Here is a 23,017-nt window from a genome sequence, read left to right as displayed (position 1 = left end):
AAGAGCGGGGGGGACTCACGCTCTCTCTCTCAAGCTCTCAAAATACACTTCTCACAAGCTCTCAGACAGTGTATAGGACTTGTTAGGTATAAGCATCTGGCACTGGCCATTACTAGAGGTAAGATGCCAAACTAGATTCATCAGTGGTCTGGGTTAGTATGGCAAATCCTATATCACAGATCAGAGATTAAACGTGAAATCAATGTATGGATAAAATATTTCACTTGGAGCTGTGTTCTAATGTTTAAGTCTTGCATAGTGTCTTCCTTGTGATACTAACCATCATTTTGGTGAATAGCAGTTTCATGTTTAATCCATAGCCATCTGTTTGCTGTATTCTATATTTAATTTTTCAATTTTTGCAAAAAATCCTTTTTTCTATTAATAGCGGATATGATTTATGAAATTGTAAGTACAGCCATTGATAAGCTGCCATGAGCTAGAATGTGTCCAGTTTTCTGTAGTAATCTAATACTTGTGTTAATTTCACAAGCTTCTATCATGAAACATCACAAGCTTCTATAATTTGAAACAGCCACTGTTATAATATTCTTGATGACAGCTGCTATGCAGTAGACACAGTCCAACCCATACATGAATTTTGTGAGAGCTATTTGGATGTGTATAGCTGTCAGTTGGTAACTGAAAGAAAACATGGAAAATGTTAGCAGATGTCTTGTCCTGAAAAGATAGCAGAGTTAAAAAATAGCAGTCAAATTAGGGGAAGAACATACGATGTCCCCACTCCTGCTTCCAAAACCCCCAAACATCTGCCTACTTAAAGAGAGAAGCTTGGCTTTATAGTTTTATGACACAATTAGACAAAGTTTAAGCACTTTTAAAGTTCCCTTTATTGTGTAATGACAAAGATGGTGAAGAATTAATGTGATATTTTAATGAGTGCTGTGCAAGCTTTCATAACTTTCATTAACTGACTGACTAATTTATATTGACACTATTCTATATGAGTTCTGAATTGTGTTGGCTCTTAGGCACTCTCTGATTTGGTGCCTCATACTGCAAGGACTGAGCATCTCTTGGGAAGGGCTAAGCATTCTCTAATCCCAGCAATGTTGATAAGTGTAGAGGGATTACCAGCACCATGCATGAACCAATTGAATTTTGATGTGAATAAAAATTGTAGCCCTATCCCTTCCATAGTTACAGTACATTAAACATTTATTGTGGGTGCAAAGTACAAACTCAAAGTACAGAGAAGTGGGTGGGCTGCAATAAAGGAAGCCTTTAGCCCCATACATGTTGGGCTGAGAACAGTTGTATTTAAGATGTAACTTGGTTTATACACATTTTGACCAATTGTTGTGGAGGGGGAACCAGAATCTTTACTTGGGTTTTAAAATTTAGTTTCTGGTCGATGGCAAAACTGTGTTAGCCTGGACCAATGTTTTAAACAAATTTGTGTAGCAAATGTGCTGTAAACATCTTAGATTTTCCTCGTCTTTTTACATATGAAATATATAGGCAGACTATTCTGGGAGCGTCAAGGTAAATATTTTCAATGATAACATCCCTTCAGCTCTAGGACTAAAAACTAGGATAAACCAAAGCTCATCTGGGCTGCAGTCTGACATTGTCTTCTCCTGAATCATCCACCGAAGATGAAAAACGTTTCTTTTGTCTTGTCATCACAGAGAACAGCTATAAAACATTACAATTGAAGTCCACAAACTCATTTCAATGCCATTGTCAGTCTAAATCTGTTGAAAGACTGAAGCAGGAAGTAGGTTGATATTGAATTCACCCTTCTGGCACCTGAAACGGTGTTTTTAATAATCATTCAGAGTTTCAATGACATAATTAAGCTGTGTCTTACTGCTGATATCCTTTTTAATCATCAACACAGTCATTTGCTCTACTTGAGAAGCAGTTCTTATCATACAAGTGCTGACTAAAACAGATGGTTCATTTCCACCTGTATTAACACATTTAGAACCACCTTGAAAAATAAAAAGAGTTCACCCGAAACCAAAATAAGCAATCTCTTTTCTAGTTGTATTGTACTGACATTCAACACATTTTTTAAAAAACTGAGGATGTTAAAATAGATTTAGGGGAACATGTAATAGGCATATCAATTTCATTGTCTCAGCTAGAGTGCCAAGATGCAGTACATTAACCAACTCATACTTAGCTTATTCTCAGTTATACAAATCCTGCATACAGACTGAGGGGGCCTGTTTGACATAATGAAGATGTTACTTTCCAAGACCCATGCAGATCTCTGCTCTCTGATTGAGATCCAGTTGCATAAAGGTACCACTCAACATGAGTAAGATTGGCAGAATCTGGCCCTTTATGAATAGGTGCTTCCTTCTTTCAGTATTGATTAATCTGGATGAGACCTTTTCTTGTCAATGTGACATTGTATATACTTATTAATTTCACTCTGATTTAGCATTAATTAATGGCACGTTGGAAAGTATCAGGATAAAAACTTATAATGTTTTCATAAGACAAGATAGAGGCAGGTAATAGATGGAGCAGTATGTAAAGACGTTAATATTTTTTGGGAAAAAGAAAAGATAGCTTACAAAGATCCAGAATTGTAGTACTTCAGGTTAATAAAAAACTGTTAAAACATGCAACACTTATGAATATTGTGCATACTGTTTGTATGTGCCCCATGTAAGGTAATAAGAAATGGTAATTGGTCCTGCGGGAGCTCTGATCTGCGGTGCCTTTTTAGTGACTTCGTTTTTAGTCTATAACTTTAAGGCATGGCTATTCTGAGAGCCCTAGACGAATGAGAGCAATTGCCCTAAACTGTCCTCTGGGAGCTCTCCCGGAGATGAAAACAAAGCCACTGAAGGGCAGTCCTTTGATTTGTTTCTACAAGGGTTCATATGCAAGTCAGTGGTATCAAAAACACCTGATAAACAATATCAGCATGTTAACAGAGAGCTGAAGAAATCAGATAGCTTGGGAAGTTGTCTCACCACAACTTTCACAATCTTAAACTGAAATGGCAGATTAGAAACTGGATGATAACTGGGTTGGGGTGTTTTTTTGTTTTTCATTTTGTTTTTTTAGCAGTGACAATACCATAGTTCCCTTAACAGAAGCGAGCAACCTGCCTTCCTAATTGAAACCTTGACACTCTCAACCAGAAATGGATCCAGTACTTCCCCACTTGCCTTCACCACTCAGGGGGACATGTATCCAAAGGGCAGGTTGTGGTACAAAGTATTTTTGGAACCCAAGTAAGCAAATCTGGCCTAAACTCAAGGAAAAGTAGTCTGCATATATAGAATCATATGCTTCAGTTTGCATCTTCTCATTTCATCTGCAAATTTCTTTGCACTGCAGGCAAGACTTGCATCAGCCAACAGATGAAGACAGTTTAGTTTAATCAAACTGTCCTCTATTCACAAAGAAATCCATGGATTGAAGCTGATGCATTGTTTAATTCTGTCTTAGTCAAGAAAGCTGCTTGTTTGAATACATCCATAAATCATAAATAGAGAACTTTTGAACATGAGACTAACCTCACTATTATACTCATCAATGTTCTGGGGTACTGTGTGATAGGTAATTGTTAATTTTCTGTACATCTCCGAAGACTCAATGTTACACATTTTGTCCCAGTGTTTGTGAATTTAGTTACAAATATGGGACGGTTGCATAGAAGAGCAGAATTAATCTAATTCTAATTTTATATAAATAATGATTGAATTGGAAATGACACAATGTTATTGTATCTGAACTTAATTTAGTGTCTCCCTGTACATTTGTATCAAGGCAAAGCAAGGATCCAAAACCAAAGAGAAGTCAGTTTATTGAAGAGCAAATAAAATACATTTTGAGGCCATGGTGCTTTGTTAGTTTCTGAAAATAAAAAATGAAGCTGGATTTAGGAATCAGGTCACTAACTGCCTGGAGAAAAACAGATCAGATTTTGTCTCGATTCCCTGCCAGTAAATATTCCAGTCTGGGCTTCTTGCAAAGCAGAAACCTTCAGAGCAAAGCATCCGACCTTAAAAGCTCCACATTATTTTGGTTATTCTGCAATTATAATGACTTTGATGGAAAGTTCTCTTTCTTTTCCAGAGGGATTTTTGATAGATGTTTCAGTTTATTGATAACATCAATTCTATTTTAGCAGTTTCAGGGAAGGGGCTAAAATAGTTGCCTGGATTTGCAAATAGAGAATATGTGTCCACTGTAGTTTTGATATTAGTTACTTTGAGCCCTGAAAGTGAGATGTTATTTTTCACTTGCTTCTTCATGCCCATTTCATCATATTTAACCAGTTTCGTTCTCTGATATTTAGATTTCTGGACACACTTTGGTCCACTAACTTTTAGGTACACTATTGTCCAGAAAATGTCTGTGGTCGCATAATAGTCTCTGCCTAACTTCCTAATCCATATATGTTTCATTAATTTTCCACTCATTAAAATATTTTCTTTTCCATGCTTGAAAACTAACCTTTTATTAGCAGCTTCAAAAATCTGAGTTTTTCTGAACTATGTAAGTATTGTGAAAGTTCTGGTGCCCACAGTAGGAAAAAATTGATTTTATTCACATTGCAAAGAAGTCTTATGAATGAAAGAAATAAACAAATTCATTTCACATGAACCTGACATACAAGATTTAAGATTTATTATTCAGTGCATAGATTAGGAGGAAACATGAATTTTTTTCATAGTTCCAAGTACATAATTATAGCTAATAAAGATTTAGAGTCTGATTCTTCACTCAAACTGGTTTATATTAGTCATAACTTAACTGATGCCAGTGGAGTTACCAGTGTAAAGTGAAAGAAGATTCAGTTCTTTTGTCTGTCTGTAGATATTTAAGAGCTCTTCAAAAGTTACTGGTTAGATGCAGCTTACTGAACTACTGGTACTCATTACCCACGCAGAAATGTCCCTTTAAACTTTAAATTTACTTTTAAATATAGTCTCCAGACTTATTAGAATTACATGAAGGGTGAGTCTAAAAGCTTTGGCAAGGCTCAGCTCAGATTGGTAACTAGAAGTCTGGATATTTATGACCTTCCTAAATCTGTGGGATTGAGCTTGAAATCTTGTGAGTGTGGCTTTCTTTCTGACTGAGACAGTGATCCATAAAGCATAACCTTTCTTTTGGTATTTTAAAACACATATTTATGTTCCAATACAGATCAAATACATGAATTTAAAACACAGTTTAAAAGTTTAAACATTTGTGAGCTTCAGAAAAGATTCTGTTTTGCATGAGGTTTTAGGTTGGTTCTTGTTTAACGAAACCTGTAGTTTAACTGAACCCCTATAATGAATTCTCTAAGTATTTGCTATTCCTTCTGACTTGAACTTCACATTTCTTCAGTTATGATTCTGCAAGCTTAGTGCAGGTGTGTCTAGAAATGACATACGAGGTTATTGAATTGAGCTTCAGTAGATTGGCATCCGAGGTAATGCAGAAGCACAGTAGCGCAATGACATTTCATGCATTCACCATTATCGTTTACATACTGAGGGGTAATGAGATTGTTGGCACAGCTGACTGGAGAACAACTGTTCTGTTTTGTGGCCTCTCTTGAGATTTCAGCATTTGTTTTTCTTCTACATTGAAATGAAAACAAAACCTTTAGCAAAACCAAATTGTGTCAGAACGTCTCTTTTCAGATCAAAATTGTTAGAGAGTCCTAAATCAAAAATCTATCTGTGGAAGTGACACCTGAGGGTACGCCCTGGATTTCAGAAACCACCTCAACAATAACTTCATTAAAATCAATATGTCTCCACACAACATTTCAATTTTAATGTTTTGCCAAAAATTTTCCAACCAGCTCTAATTATCAGCACTAATTCAGCCCTGATGAATTGGAAATATCCCTTTCTATTTTTAATAGTCTTTATAAGAGACAGTTTTTGGAAGAGGGCTAATGCTTCACAGTCTTATGTAAAACCAAGACTAATTTACTGTGTTACCATGGGGAAACTACACACTGCATCACTTTGATGTCAGCCAATAATTCTCTGACAAAAAGGTTAGCTCAGTAAAGGCTTTATATATATTACAATATGTTTGTGCCTAGTTTATTCAAGTTGCTCTAGTAAATTTATAAAAGGACCTCATGGATTCATACAATCGATTATCTATTAATCTAAAAAAACTCTTTAGATCTAAACACAGAGTTTCTTTTCTTGACGTCATCATGTTAGTTCTAGGTGTACCCCAGGACTTTTAAGTGACTGTGATGGGGTGGACTAGACCCTGAGTCCCCTGTTTCCTGATTATGGCTTTGTGGCCCTGCCAAACCCTGCCCCAGAAGAAGGCAGTAGAGTGGTCCTCCAAGCTGCCTAGAGAGGCTGAGTAGGAAGCAGCCCAGCAGAGCCCAGTAGGCTAGTAGACTAAGAGCTGCACAGAGAGAGCAGTTCCTTGCTAGAGCTGGAGGAGAATGGATGGTTCTCTGGGCTGGCTGCTGGGACTTCAACAGGACAAGGCCCTGAGGTAAGGGTGAAGAATGTGCTGGAGCCATGGGGAAATGACCCAGGGAATTGTAGCAGCATACAGTTTATTATGGTGGACAGCTGCTATCTACAGGGTCCCTGGGCTGGGACCTGGAGTAGAGGCAGGCCTGGGGCCCCCCAACCTCCCATTAGTCACTGCGGGGAGTGGCCTGGACATTGAGGACCCCAGAAGGTGTAACTAAACTCTTTTAGAGGCCCAGCTGAATAGCTGGGGCCAGAAAGGCCCTGAGAGGGCAAAGACATTTCTTCCAGAGAAGGAGCCCTGGGGCCCTATTCTGTTCTGGAGCAGGGACAAACTGAGAGAGATGTTACAGAGGGCACTGAGAGGTCCCTGTTGGACTTGTACCCTGAAAGGGGTTGGCTTTGCTTTTATCTCAGACAGATTGTGTATGACTTGGCCGGAGGGCTAAGTCAGCAAAGACCCACCACAAAAACAGGTAGAGAGAGAGTGTAGGCACATACGCTTGGCTAGGGGGCGCTCGCAAGAGGTGAGTGCAACCCTGTTACTGTGACCCATTAGGGAAAGGCATCACTAGCCAGCAGGTAAAGAGAGGGGCAATTGTAATCAAGAATGGGATAGGAGAGTGGGGGAGCCACCAGAGGATGGTGAAGGGGGTAACACTAATCAGTTAAGAGCATTTCGGTGGCTGACACAAAATGAATGGCTTTTGTTCACACACTGTCTGCAAATCAATCTCTTTTGACAGTGTGGAATTCAGAACATTCAGACAGTGATTCTATTTTAGTTGAAGGGACTGGGCTTTGATCAGTAGGGTTTTTGTTGTTGGTATCCACTTGAATGTTCTTTATTGTCAGCTTTTTCGGTCAGATGTAGTCTCACCTTTTTTCTGTCTTCTGTTTACCTCATTTCAAGAGATATTTAGAAGCTAAAATTATTTTAACTATATTTATTCTGTGGCACTGTCCAGCTATTTAAATGATCATATACAGCATTTCCTGGAGATATAGCTTCATTGAATTGGTTTGCTCATCTATTTGATGAACATTTTGGTTTCTATATAGTGTCAAGCATCTTCTATACCATATGTAAATTTACTTTCTTTTTGCTGGTTTAATGAATTATTGGATACACAGGGTAGCTCCAGAATTCTGATCCCTCTGAAAACTCTTGTTTTCATAGCCATACATGTGATGGATGTAAATGGAAATTGGAAGAAAGTTGCACTGCTGCTGTTCTTTTCAGCTTAACTTAGCTGTTGATATCTAGTCCCCATTTTTGAAGCTACTCTCTTGAACTTTGCATCAGAATGACATTGAAAAATAGTGTCTGCACATTATATTGGAAATGGTAGTTGCCATAGATTTATGATACACTGTGTGTAATTGGGGGGGGGGGGGACCACTATACATTTGTGCAGAAAACTTCCACTTTGAGGATAATGCCTGTGCTAACTGGTAGGGTAGGTTAAATGCAACAGTATTGATAGAAGTGGTAGTTGGAATGTTTTTTAAGAACTTTCATACTTTCAGTATAGTACAGTGCCTTCTTATTTGCTGTATTTTTTGACCACACAATGTCTGTCTGCTGACAGATCCCAGTTCCTGAGGCAGTTCACGTCAAGGAGGAACCCATGCCCTTCCTTAGAAGCAATTTCTTTTGAAATACTAGTGTGGAGAACTGGGAAATTTTTTATTTATTTATGAAACAATGTGTGACTCAGTTTTCCCCGTGCATTCTATTGTTTCCTACCTGGGTGAAGGGGATTAACCTCTTTCTCTTCCACTGGGGAGAAAGAACAGATGTGTGACCTTGGAAGCATGGAAAATGTCAGACAGTTGTATCAAGATGTACAAGATGCCATAAGTACATAGAATATTCATGGACTTTTGCATCAATAAGTGTAATATGCATCTTTGTGTTCCTGGCTTGCTGGGTGGGTTTTGTGTGAAATCTGGAGTGATTCAGGAGTGAGTAATGCAAAGTCCCAGTATCGGCAGTGCAGACACCCAGCTGTTGAAGCTTTCCCCTGAGGAAAGGGGTATTGATTAGTTTTATTTGTTTCAGAACAGGGCAAAAAAGGGTCAGCTTGAACTGAGTCAGGGTCCCTCACGTGACCCCCCCAAATGTACATGAGTATTTAACCAAGAGGGAAAATCTCTGCTGGAAGGGTTGGAAGGACTTTGAAAGCTACCAGAGGCTCCATGTGGAAGATGGGTGACACCTAGCAAGCTTAGCGTACATGTAGACTGTATATTGTTTTATAGTATATTTTCTCTGTAGCACTTTTGTCCTAATAAATGTACTGTGCTTTGTGAAAGCTGGCTGATCACTGGCAAATGCTGTTAGAGGCCCCTGAGAGAACAGATCTGTAGGTGCTGGACTAAAATCAGACCTGCTGGGACAAGCACAAGACTGCAACCCTAAAATTGTAGTCTGGAGGGAGAGGAAGGTGGGTTCTAGCCCATGGACATTTAGAGGCTTGAGACTTAAAGTGACACCCTTGAGAAGATGAGGGAGGGAGCAGAGGTGCAGTTGACTTTGCTTGGATGCCCTTCTTTGCATGCCATATGACAAAACAGGATGTATAAATGTGTCTAAAAAGGCTGGTGAATAAAATCACATTTAGGCTACCATAAATATCAACACAATATCCAGGAAAGGTCAAAGTGATTCTGCTTTATTTCTGAGCTGCTCCTGCATAGCTTGTGGATAGTTTGAGCCTTTCCTCATCATCCCAAAGTGGGTCAGGTCTGCCCAGGTAATCTTACTTTTCCTTTATACCTGTACCAGAGTGTTTCCTTTGTGCAACTTTTACAGATATAAGGGAAAAGCATGCACTGGGATCTGCAAAGTAAGCTGAGGCCAATACTGGTAAAAATAGCAATTTCTTTCTTGGCTCATTTAGCATTCAGTTAGACTCTGAGCCCAGTAGTAGTGATAAAGACACCGCTTACTGTAGCCAATTTTGAATGCTTCACTTGTAAGAAATGTTAATCTGGGTTGAGTCAGAGGTTATCCATCTGTTCATATTTTTATGTCCATTTCATTTTCACCCATCAGCTCAAAGGATGAGGCTCAACAGCTCAGTTGTTAGTGATTGATGTTTCTTGCTCGCTTCCTCTGACACACCTCTAGGTTGATGATTTTCCCTCCCAAATTCTGTCGGCTTCAGTGCCATTAGTTCACCCTCACTTTAAACATTCAGCTAATTTTGTGCAACTTCCCATTTTCACTGGAGAAAACCAGAGCTGGATTCCTCCTTTCCCCCTAACTGCGCGGGAGAGAAGAGATCGCCCTTAGCTGGGACCTTATCCTTTTCATGGGGTGAAGCTAAATCAGTGCACAGAGACACTGAATGAGAGGAAGACAGCTTATCTCTTTACATTTTACCTTTTGAGCTGGGAGACAGGGCAGCTCCCTCCCCACAACTCCTCTGTTGTGGACATCATAACTATGGGACCCCAGGCTTGTAGTGGGATTGGAAAATAGACCTCATCACTAGGGCTCCCATTCTGTGGGAGCCCCATCGCCAGAGTCATAGGGAAGAATATATAATGTTGCCTGGAAGCCTTATCCACAGGGAGGGGAAAATTTTCTTGGGAAAGGAAACAGGAGGAAGACTACAAGACAGGGACCGCATTCCTGTGCATAAGCAGAGGGAAGACCCCTCTGCCTCCTGACAGCTGGGTTTCAGAAGCAGAGAGAGATCCACAAGATCTTCTCTCCAGCAGAGGCCCAGGCTCTCTTCTTCCATACCTGTCTCACCTGGTATTCGACTCATGTCTCAGCTCACCCCATGAACAGTACCTAGCACATTGCAAGCACCACTGGGATACAAATAAATAGAGTAGTATATTCTTCTGGGAAAGAACTGGGTTCAGAATTGTGTTTGTTGTGGAACTGAGACGGGAAAAAGGGAAAATGGAAAAGTGGATTGAGAGCACGTTTTCCAAGAGGGAAAAGGCCACTGAACTTTGCTCCCTCTCCTGTTGTCTCAGGTGGAGGAGGGAGGAGAGCTCACTAGCTTCCATAAAGGGGAGGATCAGAAGTCTGAATTTGATGTGGAAGTTGAGAGGAATCCAGTGGAGAGGTCTGAAATAGGGAAGTGCCACAGTCCCAGTGGTGGGCCAGGGAGAAGATTGTAGTTGCATAGCTTTGAGTGGGCTGAGGGAAGCAACATTTGTTTAGAGGATGTTGGAAGACAATCAAGATGGCGACAAGACTTAGTCATAGAGGCAAAGAGGAAAGGTCAGATTTGAGATGTGGAAAAACAGAGCCCCTGAGATTTGGAGGCAGCTTGGATATTTTGGAAGAAGGATACAGGAGTGCAATCATACTGAGATTCCAAGACTGGATGAGAAGAAGCAGGATGATGGTCTCTACAGCAGTGGAGAAGGGGTTAAGAGGCAAAATGGAGAGGCACTCTGTATTTGTGAAGTTGAGATGGGATAGCGATAGCGCGGCCAGGCAAAAGGTGAGAGAGGCAAGACAGGGCAATCACAGAGAAGGTCATGATAAAGAAACAGATTTGTGAGTTGTTGACAGAGACATGTGACTTTGTAAGAGCAGATGAGGTTACTCAGGGGTAATGTGCAGAGAGATTGTGTGGAGAGCAGGAGGACCTCAGACAGAGTCTGAAGGATGCTAACAGAAAGATGGGAGGAGAGACAGCTACCAAAGGAGATGCTGGAGGTTTAGGGAGAAAATCAGGATTGTATGGGAGTCCATTCCCATTTCTGAATGACAGAAAATGTGCTCTCAATCTAGTTTTCTATCTTCCCTTTTCTCTTCTAACCTCCATAATGAACATAGTTCTGAACCAACTTCACTGTGAGTGCTCTGTTGTTCTGCAGCTTTCAACAACTATTTTCAAAAATACTTGTTGGTAACTCGGCTTGGTTCTCCAGTTCAGACACGGTCTCGACAAATGTAGTCAATATTCAATACATTTGACCACTGGTGTTATTGACCAAGTACCCATGAGTGCCTTGTTGTTCCAGCCCCCAACGTACCAAAGATTGGATTTCAGAGACTAGAATACCAGTTAGAATGTGGCTGAGAGAAACCTAAAAGAGAGCAAAATATCCTAGAGGGAATCAAATTGTATTGAAGACAAACAGCATTTCCAAATATGAACAATCTTCAGTGCACTAAGAAATTTTTTTAACATGTCTGTCTATCAATACATTTTAATTGGTATTGTGTCTGCTGGAACGGTCTTAGGGCTCTGATGAGATATTTATGCCCAAATCAGCCTCAGCAAGCTGTTGACAGAACTTCCCACTATGCTGTGTTTGCCAGACCAATCAAAGGGACATCGGTGGCACAACTTAATTGTAGTGATTGCAAAACACACGTTACTGTATGGAGACAGTATAGCATCTGTAGTTATCACAGCACTGTCACCTAATAACTTGTGACACCACTGGTATCAACTTCTAAAATGTCAGCCTACTTTTCTCCCAAACATCCACTGTACAATGTTTTTTTCTACTTACTGAGTTCTATTCATTATCTAGCGCCTAAGGATCTATGTGCTGTCACTCCACTGGCATTCTTTTATGTTTCTATTTTCATTTTATCAGTGTGGGAGAGAAAGATGTGGCTGCTGGTGGTGGGTGTGTTTGAGGGTTGTAAATTGGTGGGAGAAAACAAAGGAGTGGAAAACAAGCTTGGGGCCTACTGGAGTTTATATAGAGACTATGTAAGAAGATGCTTAGCAGCTTGTTTGTGTTCATATAAAAAAAACAAAAACAAAGGGTGGAAGGTTAAGTGCCAGGTTGTAAATGGGAATATTATCTTAACCTATAAAAGCATTGCTATCAGCTGCAGGTTGGCTACTTTAGACAAGTCTCGGCGTGTTACTTGGTTTTCTATAGAAAATAGCTGCTTTATTCCTGGCCCTGAATCTGGATGAGGAGAGAAATGATGAATGTTTTTCTGTCACTATTTTATCTGATGGACAGAATTATGTTCTTAAGAAAATGTGGCGCAACATATTTATTTTGTAAGACCTGGGTTGACGTATCAGACGTCTCAATTTTCAAAAGAATGCATCAAAATGAACCGTGAGTCAGGGCTCAGTTCAGCAATTTGGTGAAAAACAGAGGAAGAATATTTCCATGGCTGTTAGAGCTTGGCAGCTGTGAAAACCAAGCAGGATTCCCTGTGGCTAAACGAAAAATATTCCCCCTCTCATGCATGGAATCTGGAACTCTGCCCAGCTCAATTGGTTCATATTGCAGTTGGTCATCAGCCAGCTGCTGTGGGGGGCTCCATGGAGCCTACTCAGGAGCTTTCCTAGCGGTAGTCTACTGTGGTTGTAGGCACTTCTATGTTTAATAGAAAATCTTGCACTGGAGAGTTCTCAGAACTATGGATCAGGCATCAATGGAACTTCCTTTTGTTTTTAGATATGGAGCAGTGTTAATGATGTGGCACTGGGGACTGTGCCTTTAAGGACTGGGCTTCCCAGACAGAGTCTGGAAGGGGCACTGTGAATGAAACTCTTGTTATACACAGCCAGTTGAAACCAGAACCACAACACAAGAGATGTCTTGCTAACTCCTTTAGCACTGAGCGATCACTGAGCACCACATGGTATCAAGAGTGAAAAGGAACTAAGCAGATACCATGAGTGGACGAATGGAGCAGTAAAAAGCCCCCAGTGCTGAAACTCTCTGGAAATGCGGAAGACAATTGTCCGGCCATGTCGGCAGAAAGACAGGAGTCAATGGATGTGGTGTAATTAGGCTTCAACTTTATTCATTTTAAATAACTGGGATTACCTAGCAATTGCATAGTACAGGTCATCATCATTCCTTAATCGTTTCTAAATTATCCCCAACCTGATCCCAGCCATCTCGTTGCTGGGATCCAACCATCTTCCCCTCGTTGAGGTAAAGGGAGCTATAGAAGGAGGAGGGTTGGCTCCCTTCTGTGTTAGTCACAGAGCCCCAAACCCCACTTCCTGAGTTCCTCTAAGGGATGCTTTATTTCAAATCCTTTCCCAATCCGTTTTATTCAGTCAGTGTATCCCTTCCAAAACTGTTACCCGGATTGGATATCTGCCCCCAAATTTAATTGTTGTGACAACGTAACCTAACCCACTACCCCACCCAACTGGGTCCCAGACCTGCTGTGGGGAAGGTGAAAACCCCCCACCTAGCCTCCGTAATCTAGTGGTGAGGGAAAAATTTCTTCCCAGCCTCCAATGAAAAGGGCAATTAGTAGGATGCACATAGCAGATTGTGAGGGGACCTAGTTCTTTTTCATATCCGTGAGTTTGGGGGTGGGGGGTGCTGCCAGTGTGATCCAGGTGAAAAGGGGCTTCTCCAGGGACTGCATGGGATATAAATACCCACCCCCTTCTGATCGGCAGGAAGGGCAGTGACCTCCTTCTCCTTCACTCCCCCAGACTTGGCCCAGCTGCTTCCTGCTCTTCCCTGCTCCATCCTTGTATACGTTGCCCCCCTCCCATCTAACCGCCTGTACTGGGGGGAGCCGTTAAAGAGGCAATACTCCTGTTCTTCCAGCCAGCTGGACAAGGACCCAAAACATCAAGCTGCAGTGAGCACACTGGCGAAGGTTTAAACAGCATTTTACTCTGTATCTGCAAGCAATGGGTGCCAGCAGAAAGGCAGTCGGAAGGTAGCCTTGTGACTGTCAATAGCTAGTTCGGAAGCACTTGTGTTTAACAGTTTTCAGTTCAATCAGGCAGAGGAGGCTAACTGTGAAACTGTATTATAGAAATGTGAGGTGTACTGCACTGCATCCAAAAAGGAAACATCTAAGAAATTATTTTAAAGAGAAAATACACAAAGAAGGTGAAACCATAGAAGAACTTGTGACTGATCTAAATCTGAAGAGCTCATCTTTGCAATTTTGTGAGGCTGAGTTCCTGATAAGAGACCAGATCACAACTGGGATCTGGAACAAAAAACTCAGAGAGACTACTGTAAGACCAAAAATTAACCCTTCACAAAGCAATTAGAATTTGTCAAGCAAAGGAAATCAGCCAGTCCAGAATGAAACTTATAGAGGGTGGACAGTGCTTTGATGCTGTAGACATAATAGAGAATCCAGAACGCTACCAGAAAAGAGACCTGAGACAGGAAGGCATGCATAACTCAGTCGGAGTCCAGCAAAAACAACATATGCAGCCGCGCAAGCCAAGTGGATGCCCAACACGTGAAAAAGATACAAGAGTTGCAATGGATTACATCTCTTTGCAAGTTTGTAAACACCAACAGGGCATGCACAATGTGAACAAGGACAATGACGTCACCACTAGCTCAGATAAATTCTTCACAGGAACAATGGACAGTGTTGCAGTAGGAGATGGTTGGACTACCAACCAGAAACCAAAGGGGACATTTATTAATTTCAAGTTTGTCTGTTACATAAGTTTGGGCAGCATCCCAGCCTTCCTCTGGCTGGATATTCAGAAATGTAATCTGCCATGACACAGTTCCAGTTCCCTGATGGATGTCCACCCACTTGTTCCCCAGCTTCTGGCAAGTCTAGTACCTCAGATCCTTGAGATCTTTCCTCTGAGGTTGGCTCAAAGTAGTAGCTCCCTCCCCCTTCCCAACTCCCTGGTTTGGGTTTGCTAACTTCACATCCATGGTGAGCACATGCAAGCACTTTGGACGACAGGATTAGAATTCCAAACAACCTCGACAAATTAGAGAATAGGTCCAATTTCTGCAAGATGAAATTCAATAAAGATAAGTGCAAAGTGCTTCACTTAGGGATGAAAAATCAAATCAGAGCTACAAAATGGGGGAAAACTGGTTGGGTGGTATTACTTCTGAAAAGGGTCTGGAGGTTATTCTGAATCACAAATTGAATGTGAATCAACAATGTGATTCAGTTGTGAAAAAGGCTAATATCGTTCTGAGGTGTATTAAACGGAGTAAGACTTAGAAGGTAATTGTCCCACTCTACTCATTACTAGACTTAGGGTGACTAGATGTCCCGATTTTATAGAGACAGTCCTAATTTTTGGGTCTTTTTCTTATGTAGGCTCCTATTACCCCCCACCCCCGTCCCAATTTTTCACACTTGCTCACCCTAACTAGAGTACTGTGTCCGTTCTTGGCACTACACTTTCGGAAAGTTCTGGACAAATTGGTGAGTGTCCAGAGGAGAACAAAAATGTTAAAAAGTTTAGAAAGCCTGACCTATGAGAGAGAGTTAAAACACCTGGGTATATTTAATCTTGAGAAAGAAGACTGAGGGGAGGGGGACCTGATAACAAATGGACAGTATGTTAAGGGCAGTTATAAAGAGTGATCAGTTGTTCTCCATGACCACGTAAGGTAGGACAAGAAGTAATGAAGCAAGAGATTTAGGTTAGATATGAGGAAAGATGTTCTAAATATAAGGATAGTTTAGTGGGTGAGGTAATAGATATGTGGATGAGGTAATATCCTTATTACTTCACCCACATTTTCTCTCTAATATCCTGGGACCAACACAGCTGTAGCACTGCATACTAAACGGACAATGACGTACAAAACATTTAGGGTCGTGACCCTCCAACCTTTTTCGCATCTGTTTTCTAAATATTTCAGCATTCGTAAAGGAAAAGCTAAAAAAGTACAGGCAACAACCTACTCTTTAGCTTTCACTATTTAGGTTATGAACAGGTAGAGGGTAAATCAGTATCAGCTTTGTCTGGTCTTTCAACCCTTTATCCAATCATTATCTGACTATTAAAGACTTTAGATTAGGGCTTCACCACTAAATTAAGTGACAGCATTGTCAAAGTTTTGGCACTGTCCTTTGCACATTTGCTCTTATCTTTTGTTGACCGACCAACATTTTTTCATATTTGTATTAAATTGCCTTAAAAGTACAATATCGCACAAGCTTGTTCTTTTCTTAAAAAACCTTTATGAGAGTGTTCAATATAAAAGTGTCTAGAGTAAACTTTGTTGCAAATTCTCTATTTTTACAATACTGACCCTCTTCCCCCCTCCCCCCTCCCCCCTCCCCCCTCCCCAGTTGGGGAAGTGGGCTACTTGTAACTCTTTCCAAAAAGTTCTGCCCTGTTTATGCATTTTCTTCCTTCTCAAAATGACTAGCATCCCGCTTCCTCTGCTGTATATCTAGAAATGTTCCTAAGAAGCTTACAGTTTTAGTTGCATGTAATACTGCGTTCATTTCTAGTAAAGATTCTTAGACTATGGTCTCTGGTGCCCTGTCCTCCGATTTGTCACAGGGTGCTCTCTCCCTTTTCGATTTCCAGTAAATGGAATTAAAATGCAGCAAAAAATGCATTAAATAAATTCCCAATATTACTTTTCCACTGAAGCAATTTTTGTAATTGCCATTATAGGAATATTACATAATCACAAATGGAAAGGAAAGAGGTCTGTGTAATTGCACACAGGTAGGGAGGGAAGTTCCTGAGACAGCTTCCCAAGATGTGGCTTACCCTATGAAGAAGTTAGAACCTTTGATATAGGGCTTCTCTGCATGGTACTTTGGCTAACTGGCTCTCGTGGGCCCTGCTCGCACACATTAAAAAATTCCCTAGTTTGCATTAAAGTAGTACTGTTTGAAATGAGACTACAGTACTGCACACTAGGGAATTTTTAGTGCATACCTGTGCATCCACATGGGCCAGCTTAATGTACACCCCGCTGTTGCAGACTAACACACCATGTAGACAGGCGTGATAGATTTGTGTGATGTAGATCCCTCATTTGATATGTCTACGTGGGCAAAGTGTTTGGCTATAAGTACTGAAAACAGGCAATCTCTAGACAATAAAACACAGAAGATTTTTCAAAAAGGATTTGGTTCCATAATTAGCATATTATCAGTTAAATGTTAACTAAATAGATTATCCCTTTCAGGAAAAACTCCCTTGTTATCAGTTTAATTTGTTCAAAAAATCCTTTTCAGACTGAATCATCTTCATATGGGTGCAGACTTCTCCTTGTCCTCTGAAAAACATTATCCTTCAGTTAGTAATGCCATGAAAATATGTCTGAGTCTTGACTTCTTTAGTGTTGGGAACATGGGATTATCTCAATAAGCAGTTCATGTTCTTATATTCCCATGAATCATAATTTGATAAACACAATTAGCTGTTCAACAGTTCACAACTTTTTTTCACGATATTTAAAGGTGTGTGATCAACTTCAAAATCATACTTATCTGAAAATATTTTATTACAAGTAACAACTGAGATTACTGTAACTGAAAGATGAGAAATTTTCCTTACTTTTAAAATAAACTTCATCTATTTAATCGATACACAGGCACCCTGAGATTCGTAATAAAGTACCTTTTATTGTTTATGCAGTGGTTCGGCTTGTTTCGCTGGCATGTGACCTGACTGGAGTCACTCTGGATTTAAACTAGTGTAACTGAGGTCAGAATCTGACCCACTGTCTACCCTGGTAGTAGTCTTTAAAAAACACATTCAGGAAGTATTTGTATGAAGTATTAGCAAAAATGCTAATTTCTCTTTTATCCTGTCATTTCAGGTACCCATGTCATGGAGGGCTCTGGGCGAATGCTTGTAACCGCTGTGGGAGTGAATTCTCAGACAGGCATCATATTTACTCTATTAGGGGCTGGTGGAGAAGAGGAGGAAAAGAAAGATAAGAAAGGTAACCTCCTCATAGCACATCTCGGTGGTTTCAAATTATTCTTGTAGGCCCTTTATCGGTAAAGCACTAAAAGTATCTAAAGTACTGTCTTCATGTATATTTTTTGTCATTACGTATGTGAGGGAATACAGCAAGAACTATATATTACTAATACGTAAGTCATGATTAAAAGTTTTTCATTTTAAGTTGCAGACTGTAGTGTGTGATCAAATAAATGGGAAAATAAGGGTAGATCTTCCCATCACAACATTTTATGTTTGCACATAAATCACATAAATTTTGCACCTTTACATAATATTAGTCTTCATAAGTCAGACATAGAAACAGCACCCTTATTTAAGTTTGAAAAATGAAATGAGGAAAAATTGTGCCTTTTTGGTGATGTAAATGGTGAGTGCCTGTCTTTGTAGTTCTTGTTATAGACTAACTTAAGTACACTTTGTTCACAGACACCTTTTTATTTTCTAAGATTGACAGGTCAGGTTAGGAATATTGGAAGAAAACTAGTCTAAGTGGCAGCAAGTGTTGAATGAGGGTTACGATTTAACTACAAGTGCCAGGCAGTCAAATCAAGCAGTCTCTTTAGATCTTGACCTTATTGCAGGATAAAGTCAGAAGAACTTACTAAGCTTATTGGCTACACACTAAGCAGAAAATTGGTTTACTGTCTTTTTTTGTCCAGGTTTACATACACACACAGTCGTCAGTGTAATCTGTTCAAAGTCTGGTTGCTGCATTTCTGGCCTGAGTGTAAAAGGGATTTTTTTTTTAAACTATCCTCCTCAAGCATTCAGTTGTGTTTAAGGGTTAAGAAACATAAAATGTGACATTTTCTAAAAATTCATAACTTGTCAGTAATAAAAAAGCAATTATAACTTCACCTAATGATTTTACTTGAGCTACATGTTCCTTTGGGGTATCATTTATCTTTCTCCTGCATTGCATGTTTTTATATTTGAGGCTGCAGACACACAGAGTAGACTTAGATGGTTTTCAGGACCTGAAATTCCCCATTTACTAACATCTGCCCTCTAATATTTTTATGAAGAGTGGCAAAATGGACTGTTGGGAAGGCTTAAGTGATTGCACTCAACGCCACATTTCTACAAGAAAACCTATTCTTCGTACCACATAACCTCCAAACAGAAGTACACAATAACCACTACTCATAATAAAGGCTAAGAGCATTAAAGAGAAAACATTTGCAGTTTCCCAAGGTAGACTGTTTTATGCCGTTATTTTTTAGGGCCCAGTCCTGCTCTCATTGAAAACAGGGGGAACAAAATCAGGCTTTTACAGTACCAACAGTTTCTGTTTTGACAGTCTGTGTCAGCAGGGTGAGCAGGATGTTAAAAGTTCAATATTTGTTTCGAGCTAACACAGCTTGTCTGCAATGAGTGTCTGCTTTGGACCAGGGAGAACCCCCTCTGTATATCTTCTTGCTTGGTGTCTGTATATTGGTGTATATCCCAAGCTCTATTGTTTGTAGTCTTTAAAGAAAAAGAAGCAAATCTGCCATGGCAGATTAATAGAACAAGTGGTGATTCTAAAGAAACACTGAGGGGTAGGGCTTTCCAGAGCAATGCACAAGAATTTCATATAACGCACATTAACTCTGATTGGAACCACACAGCTACAACACCAACCAAATGCTTTCAAAATTCAGGCTCTTCTCTTGCAAGCATTGTGTGGGTGCAGGAATCTGCCTGCGTAGAGCGACATGTAAGGATCAGGGCCTTATTTCCCCAAAATATATGTTCTCTTTATATAAACCTGCAGTCTTCTGAAATCCTACCAATTGTGTGTTTACATGTCAGTTTTCTCTGGTTGTGGGCTTTTATTCTTCATTAACATTTTGTAAAAATCATCATGCAGGTATGAAAAAGGAGGATGGACATCAGCTTCCAGGTAGAGTAAGAAATCTATCAGATCAGTTAGAAGGATGAGGCTTTTAGCTGCTGCCATCTGAGAGATTATGGTGCAAATCAGGGCTGAAAAAAATCAGGGTTGGAAAAATTATCCTTGAATATTCTGTTCAAATTCAAAAGTTGATTTCATTTGACTTCATTTGAGACCCTTTCATGCTTATTTTCAGCAAACATTTGAGTGCTCAAGCATTACCAGTGCTGCAAATCAGAATTTTAAGCTTGGATGCTCAATTATTCCTGAAAAGTAAATTATTGTATATTGAATTTTTAAATGTACAGTTTAATTGCTGTGCTGGTTAATGTAAGTATCCAACTTCAGAGAAAATAAATGTAAGTAATCAGTTATGAATTATGAGTATTGTAATCAAATATGCAATTTGAAATTTGCATATATGTACTATACGGTGAATTTCAAATTCTGTATTTTATTGTGTTCATTTTGCACTAGGTCCATCCACAACACTGCTATTCACATTAAGTTGAATAACTAACCTTTGTGAAATTATCAATTGTGGGCCAAGCATCAGTCATTAAAGAATTTCATTTGTTTCAAAAAGGAGTAAATGTGAAAGTTGTTTTCTGTTGTGAACAATTAGCCAACAGAAAGCAAAGCAAAATTGATTGAATCAGTTATTCATTATGAATTGTTCTCTCAACTCTAGTGCAAATGAGCATTAATAATAATAAATAAAACCTTTAGGGAACTTTTCCTCCTCCTGTTATGAAGGAACCTCTAGTCTGACCAGTTCCCCTAAAATAAGGAAGATTGCTGAAATCTAAACTGGGATTTTATTTTCTATTATATTCATTTTTATCATAGATGAAATTGAAAAATGCAGGGACCAAATTTGGCAAGTTGCTGTATTTTGTATTTCCCAAAATATCTATATGTACTATTGAAAAATGTAATCTAATTGAAATCAGTGAAGCATATTAAATGTGTTATCGTTGCATAACTTTTGGACCTATGCATATAGTGTGCACTAGTTCAGTGGTTCTCAAACTTTTTTTTTCACGGACCATTTGAAAATTGCTGAGAGTCTCGGCAGACCACTTAATGATCTTTCCAAATGTTGTTTGTACCATTAACTAACTATTGTAAAGCGCTTTGGATAAAAGCGTTATGAAAAAAAAAACTTAATAATAAGTAATGTTTTTTGTTCTACAAATAAAAGCACACAATATTTTAATATCCGTAGTCTTACCTTTCTAATGTGATGGATGTGCCCTCTTTACCCCGCCACAACAGCCCCTGAGTTGGGTTTGGGAAGGAGGGGGGTCTCTCACTTTCTCCCCCACCGCAGCAGCCCCTGAGCTGGGGCTGGGAAGAAGGAGGGTCTCTCCCCCGCCACAGAGCTGAGACTGGGAAGGAGGGCCGTCTCTGCGGCAGCCACAGCCCTGGAGGTGGGGAAAGTCACCTCTTTCTCTGGCCGCCGCAGCCCTACACATCCCAAATTCCCCCACCCCCTCTTCTCACCCCACTGCCCCCACCCACCTACCCCCTATTCCCCCCAAGGCCACCACCTCACCTTACATGTGTGTCTTCTCCAGGGTCCAGGCACCTAAATAGTGGAGCCACAGCTGCACTACACTAATTAGGTGGGTGGCCCTTCTTTCTCTTGTGTGCGGCTGCCCGGGCGCGCACCTTAGAGGGAGCTAGCTGCGGACCCTGAGTGGAGCTCATGGACCACTGGTGGTCCACAGACCACAGTTTGAGAACCTCTGTACTAGTTGTCTTAGTAGCAATATATTGTACATTTTGAAAAATACTGACAGGTTTTATAAATGCATTTATTCAAGCCAAATTATATTTTAGCCTATTTAAAGTCAATTTTTTTGCAAATAAAGCAAATAAAATATCTGCATAAAGGAGCAAAGGTATAGTAATACATAGTACTGTGTATAGACAGTTCTCACCAACTCTGTTAACTTTGTTAAATGTGTCTTTCATATTTCTTCTTTTTTTAAATATTCCATGTATGAGGGGGGCGGGTTTCTGACTTTGGTAACATCTTTGTAATGACATTCATTTTCAGCCTTTATGTTGCTTAATTTAAAACAAATCTTTTTTTGGAAAAAGCAAAGTCACACTAGTCCATAAATGTTATTGTTTGTGTCATGTAAATTTGTTCATATTATTATTTATTATTCTTTTTTATCCATTATTACTCAGTAGATTCTTCCCATCCCTCCTCCCACCCTCCTTCAGCTACAGATGGTGCAGCAGGTGCAAATGCCACTGATAATGCAAATGCCAGCTTAGTCAATGGTACGTCAAGAACACCTAGCTTGTTTTATTTGATGGATTTCTCTCCTGACTATATAAGCTTTCCTCTTATGAACTGCACAGATGTTGTATGTGCATGTGATTACCCTGTGAGAGCTCCTACTCCATATACTGTACAGCAGCTTATAAGAGACGCCACAACAATTTTGTGTCTCACAGGCAATTTACATCTTTTCTTCAAGCTGAACTAAGAATGGGAGAGGAACAAATAGGAATTTTGATATTTCTTTTACCATTAATTAAAAATGGTGATTAAGTATACTTTTCAAGTATGCCCTGTTTCCAAAGCTTTTATAAGAAGTTGTCTTTTCTTAAAATTTTTAATGTCAAACTCCTCTTTACATGCTTTTTAACACAGATTTGAAACCAAGCACTATTATAAATTTGTTCTACTGTTCCAAGTGGCACTCTCATAAGCATTCATAGTCTCAACGTAGCTTTTGGAAATAGTACTGGGGTCAGGAATCTGGCTCAAATGCAACATGTAGCACTTCGGTGGCATCTTTTAACTAAGCACTATTCATAGCACCCTTTTGACAGAGATTATGATTGAAAAGAGGAATACTTTTATGCAGGTTTGTGCCCTTCAGCATAAATTGTTTAAAGGGCTGCATTTGTGTACAATAAAATACTATTACATCAGTTTTGACTTTAACCTAGTACAGCTTCTTGACCCCATTTCTTAGCATGCTAATACTTTAGTAATACCTGTTCTGGTAGTCTAATTACAG

General features: G+C 39.8%; 1 protein-coding gene across 17 annotated transcripts in view; it reads left to right on the top strand.

The window, feature by feature from the left end:
* ATP2B2 (ATPase plasma membrane Ca2+ transporting 2) overlaps positions 1-23,017 on the top strand; it is a 708,548-nt gene that overhangs the window by 542,719 nt on the left and 142,812 nt on the right. For 11 of the 17 annotated variants that reach the window (XM_043550952.1, XM_043550956.1, XM_043550966.1 and 8 more), the window contains 2 exons: positions 17,946-18,071; positions 22,176-22,268. In XM_043550952.1, coding sequence (XP_043406887.1) covers positions 17,946-18,071; positions 22,176-22,268 — 219 coding nt within the window. The remainder of the gene's footprint in view (positions 1-17,945; positions 18,072-22,175; positions 22,269-23,017) is intronic. The other 6 variants (XM_043550962.1, XM_037905024.2, XM_037905021.2 and 3 more) reach the window with 1 other exon arrangement.

The sequence above is a fragment of the Chelonia mydas genome, chromosome 7 (genome assembly GCF_015237465.2).
Source record: "Chelonia mydas isolate rCheMyd1 chromosome 7, rCheMyd1.pri.v2, whole genome shotgun sequence".
NCBI classification, from domain to species: domain Eukaryota; kingdom Metazoa; phylum Chordata; order Testudines; family Cheloniidae; genus Chelonia; species Chelonia mydas.
This window is presented reverse-complemented; position numbering and strand designations above follow the sequence as displayed.